This window comes from Chamaea fasciata, unplaced genomic scaffold (genome assembly GCF_029207755.1).
Source record: "Chamaea fasciata isolate MVZ Bird 193981 ecotype frontalis unplaced genomic scaffold, bChaFas1.0.hap1 SCAF_5, whole genome shotgun sequence".
Taxonomy (NCBI): domain Eukaryota; kingdom Metazoa; phylum Chordata; class Aves; order Passeriformes; family Sylviidae; genus Chamaea; species Chamaea fasciata.
The window spans coordinates 13835850-13848618 of record NW_027094090.1 but is presented as its reverse complement, the minus strand read 5'-3'; the positions used below and the strand labels follow the sequence as shown (position 1 = coordinate 13848618).

Below are 12769 nucleotides of genomic sequence, written 5' to 3'. Positions count from 1 at the left end.
TCTCAACTTGAATAAAACACCTATGTCATATTAAGGAATTTTAAAAAATACAAACAAATCATGAACAACTGCCAATTTGCTAAGGTTTACTCTCTAAAATAACTGTTAGCAGAAAGAAAATATTTTAGTTTGCTCCTGTCAAAAAACCTGGAAGCCATTATTTCAAAAATCAGCATTATTTTGAAGATTTACAGTAAGGATAGAAAGCTTTGTGGTTTTGTGAATGTGTACACTAGTAGAGAGGAGCAGGCAGTAGCCAACCCCTGACCAAGGCCCACTGGACCAGCAAGGCACCCAATTCATGCAGCTGGAAATCTCTTTCCTGCCAGAATCCGTCTTCTTCCCAAACACCCACCCTGAACACTTAATTTACACACATTATTCTCTGAATGACAGCAGGCATAGTGTAGAAAATCGAAAGGAGATATGGCCCAAAGCCTTGCCAAGGGGTGTTCCAACAATGCCATGCTCACAAGGAGCTGGTCTGTGGCTGGAAACTCATCCCTTCCAAACTGCCTACACAGTAAGGCTGCTCCAGCCTGGGTCCATCAGGTTTGTGCTTACAGCCATACAAAGAAAGCTTTATTTCTTTCTGTATTTCAAAAGAGTGACCATAGAAACTATTAAAACTTAATTTCTAAGGCTGGCTAAGTACATATCAGATGGTAATGATTTCAGCCATTACCCATCATACCGCAGATTTTAGTTTGTATACACACATTTATAAGAAATTCACATGCTTTTCTACATAGCCCCCGATTTAAGGGTATCCTACTACAGCTTATGTGTATTTTTATGTTGTTCCCTTGTCCTTCCTGACCCATTTCACCACTGTAATCTACCCATTATCTACACATGACACAAAGGTAGTTGTGTGCAAAGTTTTTTCTGGTTTCTACGACTTACCTATTATTTCAAAATTTCTATGAACAGGACATCTGTAAAACACTTCAGACTGAATAAATGAACTAAAACAAAGACATGCCTTTAAAATTGGTATTGTAAGGTAGAATATGTATATTTTACCTAAACAGTGATCTCACATTATTTAGGCACAATCAGTGGGTTAAGCTGATATACAGACTTGCATTTTCTATCTCAAGTTTCCAAAGAAGGAACTCAAAGCAACCAACACACCAACAGAAGCACACGGGGGAGGAGAGGGACAGCTGTAGTATTTTCCTGTTAAAATACACCACTATCTGAAAAAGACACCAAAACAAACTGAAGTAAAACAAAACAAAAGAAAAAGTAAACAGAGCCTATGTTGTGCCAATGATACATACAGCATTGCAATTTTTGAGTTTAAAGAAGAGCAATGTTACATGGAAAAACTCCTCTACTAATTCATGTCAAGGCTAGACGAAACATGAATTTTTATCTATGGCAAATATTTTAAAACAACTGTTACAAACTACATGGGTTATTGCCTATCAAAATAAGTTGCAAATTAACATGTAAGTGGTAATGTCAAAAGAAAAGTATAGTCACTGTAAAAAGAACAAATAATTTACTGAGCATTTTCAAATTTTGCAGACACAGTATAATAAATCCTGATATGCACTTCAGATCTGCTAAAAGTTAGACAAATTTTCTAAAAGAGGGCTCATTTTTATGTATATTCCTATTCAATTTAGTGACTGCTATTAGTGTTAGTAGGAATTAGTTGTTGTAACTGACTAATGCTGATACACCCATGTAGGACAATTAAATATTTTTTCTTTTAAATCAACTAGAAAACCTGAAAAACATTCCCAGATTAAACCGTGTGCTCCAAAAGGGATAATCTATATGCTCTGAACATAAAGAATGTCATTTCTGAGGTCACCCCAACTCCAGGTGCCAATTCAAAACTGTGACACTGATACAAAAAGTTCTCCCTCCAGACAAGGCAACTGTTTTTACCTTTATGTGACTTCTGCAGCTGAAGTAATGGACACAGCAAAGACCTGAACAGAGTTTAATTCAAGGTTCACATATAACTCCTAATCCCAAGTAAAGGGTTTTTTCTTTTTAACACAGCTTATGCCTCAGCTCATCATTTCTGAAACAGGATAATGCTCATGTACCTTCCAAAATACATTTCAAGGACAAAATTAATACTGACAAAGAGTTCAGCTGCAGTGCTTGTAGGTAATTTAGAAATATTTAGTAGGGAAAAAAATAGGTTTGGAGCATTTACAGTGAGAGGTCAACAATACTCTAATCGAATTAATTAAGGAATACTGTTAGTTTGACATTTCAAATGTATGGCTTTAGCAAAGGAAAGATATCACCAGCAGGTCTGACCTCCTTCACAGAGGTTTTCATTTTACATTTGCTCATCAACTTTTCAAATTTATTGTTCTCTCCTAAGGATGCAAACAAGACACATTTTCTATACAAGAAGTTTAATAATTCATAAAGGCAAAAAAAAAAAAAAAACAAAAAACCAAAAGCAACAAAACAACCCTTTCCTCTAAACTTCAGTTCTTAAGAATTGCTACTTCTAAAAACAGAAAACAAAAACAGAAAAGAAATATGCTTTAAAATTGATATTTAAACCCATTACACAAATATTTGAGTAGCAGCCTTTATGCCCCCAGTTATTAACAAAAGGCTGAGTGGATGCATTGTTATGTTACCTTAGAAGAATATATTCAGGGCAGACATAAAATTTGAATTTAAAATACACACTCCATCACAATGCACACATACACAAGCACACTATTAGTAATCATTTACCATGAGTTACTTCTTATTAACCTTCACACGGCTTCACAAATATTTTCATTTTTTGTTTCTTTAAATAATAATTATTTGAACTGACAGAATTTACAAACCATAATACAATTAAACATTCAAAATATATTAAGCTTAAAAATGTGGCATTTTAAAGAGTTTTTGTCAAACAAGTAGATCAATTCATCAAACTAAGCGATTGATGCATGTCCCTTAATGGGAATATTGACAATAATGACTTTCCCGCTTCAAAAGCACAACAAAAAGACTGTCAAAAAGAATATTGATTACAGGTATTCATTAGAAAAGCTTAAAAAGCTTCTTAGAGCACCCTGTAAAGTTACAGGTATGTAACATACACATACTAATAAATAAAACTACTTTTCTGCACTTCCAACCATACAACATGCCAGTTCTCCATTTACCAATGAGACTGTTTGATGTTAGAATAATTAATGTTTGAAAAACACATCTAGTGTTAGTAAATTAAGATAATAATTCTTTTCTTCCACATTATATGACCATTTCAGTTTCCAAAAGACAGCAAATTTTCAAATTTCTACTAATCTCACATAAGCACTGGAGTTCAAAATTGCCACATAAATCTGCAGAACCTGATTGACAGATTCAGATTCTCATAAAATACACGTGGGTATAGCTGCAAAGAACAGATGAAAAGAATGGCGACTGTCTTATGGGGTAACATGAAGCATTTTGAAAACTTATCCCCTTCTTAAACGCCTACTTGTTTATCTACATTTCCTGATAAAACGCACATAGCACAACATTTTAAAACCCGCACTGAAATTCAACTAGCAAACAACTGCCTTCTCTACTCTGCTAAGTAAATCTACCTCCAGCACAACTCTGAGGGATGACTGCTTTGATGATCTGATGAGATACACTTCAAGCTATGCTCAAAAAAATAAGATAAAGATGCTTGGATCCTTTCCTCTTCTCCATCTAACCTTATTGACTGACCCTACAATCAGCCTGCTCATGACACAAAGACAAAGCACTGTGCACCTTTCAGAGACAGCTCCTACCCGTCCCATAACCCACACCAGCAGATGGATTGACACAGTCTCTAAATAAAGCCTGTCAGCCACACAAAGATAAGGTGTCATTAGCTGCGTGTAGATCCGTGTTACCTTCAAACACAAAGATACTGCAAATGTTCTTTGCTGTCACAGCAACACTTGTTCCATAGGCCATTCTAAATGCAGAAAATCTCACTCTAGCTTTCAGGCAGACATTATGTTTTAAATTGAGCTCTACTTTTTAAAACATGTAAGCACATCTACGTAAAACGCTTAATCAAGTGCGTGAATGCAGTAACATGCCCATAAGAGGTGTTTTCTGAGGTAGACATACCCCTGCACTAATTACAGAATGCAGATTTGCTCTTACAAAAGGAAACATATAGACCGATCTTTGCTAGACCATTACAGGCACAGACGCTACAAGCGATACAGCTGGCGATACCTGAGTGCCGAACACCCAGCACCGCCGAACAACAGGGGAAAGCCCGGGAGGTTAAAGTTTGCCGCGGGATACGGGAAACCTCCCGCGGGCTCCGCTGTTTGGCGTCAGCGCGGGCGGTCTCTGCCCGCGGTGCCGCCGCTGCCCGTGTCGGCGCCCCGCGGCCAGCGCGCCCCCGCCGCCCCCGCCGCCCCGGGCTCCTCACCCCGCCGGCGGCCGCGCCGGGGCCCCCATGGCGCCGGCCGCGCACCTGAGCCCGGGCGGCCCCGGGAGCGCCCCGCGCCCCCACCCCCGGGCCCGGCGAGGCGGGGGAGCCTTACCCGGGAACTGCTGCGGCGGCGGCGGCGGCGGCGGCTGCTCGTCCTCGCCGCTCTCGGAGTCGGTCTGCATGGGCTCCTCGGCGAAGTTGACCCCGCGGGCGTCGGGGGGGCCCCGGCGCGGCGGCTGGGTGCCCCTGTCATGGCCGGTGCCCGCTTTGCGGCCGCTCGGTTCCTTCTCCGCCGCCGCCTTGGCGGTCGTCGCCTCCTCCTTGAGGCGCCCGAAGTACTGGAGGGCGAACTCCAGCAGGTCCCCGGGCTGGCTCCGCAGCACCTCTACCGTGAAGCCCTGCAGCAGCTCCGTCAGCCCCGCCGGGATGGAGATGCTCATGCCGGGGCCGGCCGGGGGGGCGCAGCCCGGCCAGGAAGGGGGAGGGAGAGGGGAAGGGGAGAGGAGAAGGAGGAGAAGGAGGAGGAAGAGGAGGAGGAGGAGGAGGGGGGGAGAGCCCGGGGCCGGGGGTCGGCGGCCCGGGGGACAAGGCGCGCCCGGCGGATCGCCCGTGGGCAGCGGGAAGGGGCGGGCGGCGGCGCAGGTGGGAGCGGGCGGGGGGCGGGCCCGCGGGGGGCAGCGGCTCTGGCAGCCTCGGCGGCGGCGCCTCCTCCCCCCGCGCCGGGGGAACCTCGCGCACATGTGACCCGGGAAACCATGACAACCTCCCGCCGGGGACTGCGGCCGCCGCGCCCCGCCCGCCACAGCGCGGGAGCCGGCGGGGCGGCGCGGAGGGGACGGCGGGGCAGGGCAGGGCATCTCTGCCCCCCGCGTGGGCTGCCCTGCCGGGGCACGGCCCCGCCGGGCACAGCCGCCCCCGCCACCCCCGGGCTCCCGGGGACCCGAGCCTTGAGCGCCTTCTCCCTGCGGGGGCGTCCAGGCATCCGCGCTGGCCGCCAGCGGGGATTCCCGATGAGCGGACATGTCCCCGCTCCGGGGAGGACCGCAGTGCATGTAGCATTTTATAGCTGGTTACTGCTCTGCTTTTTCACGGCCATGCACCACCTTAAAGCTCTTCTCCACATCATTCCTACGCATGGAAGTGCTGTCGATTTATATTCATCCATATTATTTAGGATGGGAGCGGTGATGTCGTGCTAGCAAGAACATCCTGTTTGTCAGCTGGTTGTTTAAGATCCACCTAAAATTTAGCTGGAGAAAGAAACAATTGTTCAAAAATGGGGGAAGAAGTCCAATTTAAACACCGCTGGGTGCCAACGCTCAGCACAGACAGTCTTCCAAACCATGCTGCAGAGACTACTTAGCACAGTGGTTAAGTGGGTGCTGCTTGTCATCACCAGGAAGCTTAAATGTTTTAAGTAGAGTAAGTAGCAACTACGGGTGCCATGTTTTTCAATGCTTCACTAAACGCTTCTTGAAAGTGAGGTCCTTGGAATGCATGTAAACTGCATCCCCCCCTGGTTTGTTATCACCTATGAACGTTGGCCAAAGTCTTGGGGTTCCAGAAAGATCTGTTGTAGTCTTATTTTTATGCGTCAAGCAAATTAACTGCTAAAACATCTAAGGCTGCGACAACATAGCTGTTTGATAATTGATTTCATTAAACATTCAAGATTACTCCAATGGCCTTGCAATGAGCTTCATAAAGGCTTATGGTAAGATAAGCAGTCAAATGTGAGTTTTGTAGTAGCAAGATACTGAAAGACCTGACCTCAAAAAACTAATGTGACAGCAAAATACAGCAATCTCTGTGACACTTTTCACACAGATGGGGATCTCAAAGCCAGTTTTAAATTGAATTAATTTCCAAATGGAACCCAGTTCTGGTTGTGTATGTATTTTCAAATGGAGCTTGGTTCACAAGTTGTATCTTCAAAGTGTTATAGACCAGGTAAATTAATGAATTGAATAAACCATGCCTGTGTGGGTGATATTGCTGCCCTGTAACAGGCAGGAGACATCTCTGCTAGTGGAGCTGTGGAATACCTTCGAGCAACATCTTGTGGCTTCATTTTACTCTGCAGGCCATTATAAAGTATTTATTTGAAGTTTAATTCACTGTTGTTTAGCACTGTCCTGCTTAAGTAACCTCTTCAAAGTCAAACTAAGTCATCTGGGGGCAGACCACAAGTTCTCTCTGGGCTGCAGAAGATTGCTCTGTCATCAAGCTCTAAGAACTGCCGTGGTGTCCAGGGGGCTCCCAGCCCTGCCAGCACATCCCCACTTCATGCCATGCCCCAGTGCTGGCATGCCCTGACCAGAGCCGCCTGTTGGAAGCACTGCTGGTGCAGCATGAAGCCACATACATTAAAATGGCCGAGAATCAAGTGCAGCAGGACAGCCGTCACCTGTACGTCTTGGACAAGTGCATATCTTAGTCGCTGTGGAGGGTGGGTTAGTTAGGAAAGCCAGATTGGCTCATTCACAAGTTTGGGAGCTTAAAAACCTTCTCACACGCCTGAGAGGGTTGATCTGTTTGTGAGCAGGCTGAGACATACCTAAGCTTTGACAAAGTCCACATACCTAAGCTTTGAGGAAGTCCTCAGGAAGGGAAGTGTTAGTAATTAGTGCCTTCCAGGCACTAGGTGTTCTGTGAGCATATAATATTCCATTTAATGGAGTCTTCCAGGATTAGAAGGGTTGTCATCCCTGAGGTACATCTTAGCCAGAGAAGGCAGTCTTTTTTTCTAGGAATTTGCCAACAGCATAGTGTGTTTTGCCATCTAATCAAGGGCTCCCCTAGTTTGTCAGAGACTCCCATCCTCCCAGACTTAAAACGAGATCACTTCTCTGAGGACATCCTCAAGAGCCAGCCTTTGATGTTTGTATGCAAAACTGGGATAATTTGAATAAGAGATTCCTAAGTGGCAGAACTCTAAAGAATGCTTCTTTCTAAAAAATGTTTCAAAACAGCCTAAAACGTTTGTGTCTAGTGAAACTTACCTTGAGTTTTGTGTATTTCAAAGGATGGCAGCAAACTTTGTAGTTCGAGTTTGTGTCATCTGGTTTCCTTAGGTGCTTTCTGTTCCAAAGACCTTGTATTGATATTTAAATTGCTTTTAAATCCTCATAAGGAGGACAGCTGTCGAAAATATGTGTTATGTTTAGCAGAATGAACAGTTAGATAGTGAAAGTACTGGTTCACACCTCTCTGGTGAGTTTTATTAGTTGCTACTAATTTTTATGTGCCATTCTAGTTCAGCTGTAAATATCTTCTTAAAAAGAAAGAGAATATACAACCTACAGAAATCCTTCTGTACTGAAAAAGGATTAGGCAGAATATTCCCCTCACATTTCCCAAGGAAATAACTTGAGGACTTTGTTATCTCCTTTCCTCCTAGCCAGCAGATGTGTGTTTTCATAACACACTGCTTACCTGCTTTTGCATGTCATTCTCATCCCTTCACCTGGTTTGCAGCAGTGTAAAACTAGGAGGTTAGAGCTTTAGAGTGAGAAATAGCAAGCACTGTGTCTCCCATATGACAATTCCAGACAGCATGCTTCAGACAGTGGTTGGGAATACTTTGTCAGAGCTCATAATGAGATATTTTCTGATCACATGGAAGACAATGAGCAGTATGCGGAGTGGAGGACTGTCAGACTTTCAAGCTTTGTCTTTACCAGGGTCAATGCAAGTTTAGTAAATTTAGTAAACTTGACCTAGCAAAGTCCATCCAACATCCAACTGCAAGCCTGTTTTTTTCCTGCCAGCTTTTGATGTTTTGCCTGATAGGAATATTTTTCTCCAGTCCTTCCAAAGACATGCTCTGGAACAACTGTCTCCCGGTGAGCCCCAACTAAGCCCACAGTGCCATAGACGGTGTACAGAGGGGCAGAAGTGTGCACTTAACATCGAGGCTGTAAGCCAGGGTAAAGCCCTTTCTCCCTGGGGAAAGTAACTGTAACAAGCACACTAGTGGGGTAAAGGCTTTTAAATCCTGCTGTTTCTTACCTCGTGTCAGGCAAGAGGGACCATTATTACTGTGTGCTTGGACTGGCTGCACAGCTAGCCCAGAAGGAAGAGATCCTGATCTCATCATCTGTAATAGTCTCTCAGTTTGGCAACCTAGTAATTCCCACAGTGGTTCTCCATGGAAAGAGTTCATATCATAGTGGAGAAACACAGGGCAAAGCCTCGACCCCTGCCTAATGCTGCATAGTAGGAAAAGACTCACATTTGTGTTTGGGAGATATTACTCCCTATATTTCCTGTGTTTAAAAGATCATTGATTTGTGTTACCTTAAATCTTTTGTCCGGGCTTTTGAAATTTTAAGTAAAGATGCACTTTGCACACTGCACAACTAAAAAGCTGCTGCTCAGAAGGCATCTTCAAATCCTGATATGTTTTATATTTACTTCAAAATCTCTTCAGCTGTACAGGAATGTTTTTTCTTGCTGGCTCTTGACTGAGCGGTTTGTAAGTTTAGAGCAACCACATTTCATAAGAATAATCAAGTACCAATTTCTGATCTTCCAAAATACCTTTAAAATGTTGCATGTCTTGACTTTCTTTTTTTTTCCTTCTGAGGTTTTTCTGGCTTGCTAGGCAAGTCTGGCTCGTGGAATTTTTTAACTAACTGTTTTAATGGCAATCATTCAGCCATGAATTTTCTACCAATAACAAAACTTGCAGTCATGTAGATCCATAGTTTCACACTTTTCTGTTCTCATTAGCATGATATGTCACCATTATTGCATTACAAAATCCATTACCAAACCCAAATCTGTTTATCAGAAAAATGTTCAGTTCTATAAGAAACTAGTGCCTGTAATGCATGGATCAAATTCAAACACATTCCTCATGATTTTTCCTTCAATTGAATCTCCTGTTCTCCATCTCATACCCTTTACTCTGCCTGTGCTAATTGTTCTGTGGATTCAAACCACTTAACTCCTCCCCTGCCTACTGTAAATCTAGGATGGCAAGAACCAAGTAGTCATTTACATACTCAAGTAAAATTGGTTTTTATGCCAATGAGGGTTTTCCCTAAGCAAACAGAAAAGGCAAGTTCAAAACTTGCATGGAAGGAATCCACCTGAAAAACAGAATAGCAGCAAAGCAGTGTAAATGAAACATCCCCTGCCACTTTCAGTACCAATTCACGATCAGTTTAACCGGTATACAGTTTGAGGAGTTTCCTCACACAAAAAGGCACCTGCTAACCCAGGAACAAGTGTTAATTTTCTCTCCCTTGTATCACCTTTTAAGTACTTGTAGTGCTATGTAGTCAGTGAAATTAAGTGCCTGATTAGAGCTGAGATGAATCATCATGCTCTCAGGGAGAAGAAAGCAGAAGTCGTGGCTCAGGAGGAGGACTATCAGATTATCAGCAATTCAAATTCTAGTTGGCTTACATTGGTCCTGAATCCAAGTGTTCCATCCACCTCATCTACTGAGATAATATGTTCAAAAGAAATGCAGGGTATCACATATTCTAACCTCAAGTCCCTTGCTTTTTCACTCACCCTAGTCCTTTTTAACCCCAAACTGTATTTTCCAGGGAGTATGAGCTTTGTGACTTATTACAAGTTCTGTTTACAAGCGTTACTATTCAGGAAATGAACAGCTGTTGATTTCCATTGAAATCTGTTGTTTGTCATCCTTGATATTCAGAAACTACAGGATACTGTCTCTTAGAAAAGTGCTCCTTTTTATGTGCCTCAATTTGGGCTCTCATAATCACCCGTAATTTCAGAAAAATATGACTAGACTTTCTAAAGTCAATATAGTGAATGCTGAATTTGTCGTTAAAAGTAAACCTTTTCATTTTAAAGCAATGAAATAAAATGACAGTGTAGATGTAGTAGACTTCATCTATTTTGAGGATCTTTTTTCATTTGATGCCCTACACTTTTTATGAAAATGGCATTATACACTGTTAAGACAACCTGTTAAATGGCTAACAGAGACATCTCTCCAAATAGCTAGCAACAGAAAATCATCATCAGATGGAGAAGTTCCCCAGGAATTGACAGTAGGCTGCTTCTGTTCAACACCTCCTGCAATCACATGGGAGCAAGTATAAATGTTGCTGATATAACTTCCAGCTGACACAAAACTCAGTTGAACTGTGATGTCACTGAGCTCAGGGAAGTATGGAATGATCTGGATGACTTGTCCATTTAAAGAAAATCTTACTCTACAAGCTCCTTATTAAGTCATTGACTTCAGAAGAAAGAGTGCAAGATGTTTCCACGGAATGAAAGGACTTTATCTTGGAAGGCAGTGCTTCTAGAAGAGTTTGGTGATCAGAATGGAAGAACAGCTTTACTCCAGTTTCTGGTGTAATTCTGTAAACAAAGAAGCTAATGAGATTTTTGCTTGTTTCAAGAGGGAGATCAAAAAGAGGAGTGGGAGATCTTCCCTCTATAAAGCATTCCTGAAACCAGTAAAAAAAGAAGTACAGATTTAGTGTTCATATATTAAAAAAATATGGAAAAGAAATGGAGCCATGGAGGAAAGAGACATAGGAATTATTCATAAGCTGAAGGAAATGTCTCGAGGTGAAAAGACTGGGAGAATTCTCAACCTTTATCTAAGCACTTGTTACCATGCTCAGTAGAAGATGCTTATATGATCTAAGAGATGAAGGATATCAGTCTGTATAGTCTAGTAGCACCTTTATGGAAAAGAATAGCTTCAGTCTTGCTTATCAGACATGGCTCAATATCTTCTCTTGGAAAATCAAACTCTTTCATGTCACTAGAGGAACACAAAAATACACCCAAAGATGTAAGCAATTCTTAGATCTTCTGGAATATGAAACACTAGTTAAAAAATCATAATACATATATGCTTTTAAAAACTTACAGTCACTGCCATGGATTCTTGGGGCTTTTTTAAATGAAAAAGATAGTGAATGGATAGTTTTGCTTCTTTTCCTTGAGGGAGCTGGAGAATCTGATAATTTTTGAAAAGTGAACTTTCTCCCTGCAAATCTTCTAATGGTCCTGAGCTTAGATCTGAAGTCTTCAGATCATCTACTTTGTGGCAAAAACTGGGAGAAAATGAGTAGAAATAGCTGTTGGATGGAGAACAACAATACAATTCCATGCCTCTCATTAACTGTCAGTGTTCCTAAAAAGAAGTCATTAAGAAAATTAACTTCAGTTTCTTTGAAGCTAATTTCCAGAAGGAAGGAGTCAGAACTGTGGAGTCTGTAGTTCTAAGTGATATCTTCTAGGGAAGAGGCAATTTTTCAGTGAACATTGACTGTTGGGCTTTTAGTGTGGCTATTTTTTGTTTTTGTGGATTTGGATTTTATTGTGTAGGGTTGTTCTGGTTTGTCTGTTGTTTTGTTTTATTTTTTCCCTGATAGATTTAGTTGTTACCCATTATATTCTTGAGGAAATGATTAGTTATTCTTGGCAAGAAGAATAAAGCATCAACAAGTATTGGTTAAAGAGGCACCAGCTGAAATATTTTCTTTAGTTTGAACCCTAATGTAGTGATAATGTTCCTGCAGACTTTTGTCCTGGTGAACACTGAAAATACCATTAGTGAATAAAACCACCACTCTGACCGTAACATATTTTTCAGTTTGGGTGTCTCTGCACACCTACACACACCTGGGCTTGGGTAGGTACTGCTGATGACAGACACTTTAGTGTCCCAAAAGCATCAGCCAAGATGGGTTCAGGTATTGCCTAATCTGTAAAGGAAGATGTGTGCCTGTAGCTGGAAGGGCTACATTTGAGAGAAGAACCTTAATTCAAACTAGCAGACTTTAAAGGACAAATGTGAATGTGTGTGAGCTGTGCACTGGAGTGCCAAGTCTCCAGTTTGTCTCAGGATAGTTTGTTTAGACAAAGTTGTGGATGTGCATTTGATTAAAAAATAATCAAAATGTAATGGCCTTTACGGATTCTGGAAGAGAAAGACTGTGTTTTTATCTCTCTGTAAGTGTATGTGTGTACACGTATAAATAAACACACATGCAATTGTCTCTATGACATTGCTGTTTCTACTTTGGCAGAATCTAAAGACCCCATCATATTAGTCTGCCTATGAATGCAGTATAAGTATCTTAACTCGGCTGACTTGCAGTGAATTGAGACTGGCTATTTAGTGTAGATTTATGGAACATCAAAGAAAGTATGTGATCATTTTTTTATACTTTTATAAGAAACAGAAATATTTACATTTTTAAAGTAAATTTTGTAATTGTACCATGCTTTCAATATTCCAGCTTTAGCCCAAGGAGTGGAATATAAACTGTGCCAGACATGCATTCCCATGAGTTTTTTATCATTGTTTTCGACACAATCTATTTTTATTCAGTTCTATGGGAAATGCAC

General features: G+C 41.9%; 1 protein-coding gene across 1 annotated transcript in view; it reads right to left on the bottom strand.

The window, feature by feature from the left end:
• The window catches only part of PRKAR2B (protein kinase cAMP-dependent type II regulatory subunit beta), a 78225-nt gene extending 73173 nt beyond the window's left edge, over positions 1-5052 (bottom strand). The window contains exon 1 of the mRNA XM_066182885.1: positions 4524-5052. Coding sequence (XP_066038982.1) covers positions 4524-4851 — 328 coding nt within the window. The 5' untranslated portion in view covers positions 4852-5052. The remainder of the gene's footprint in view (positions 1-4523) is intronic.
• Between the last annotated feature and the right edge of the window lie 7717 nt (positions 5053-12769).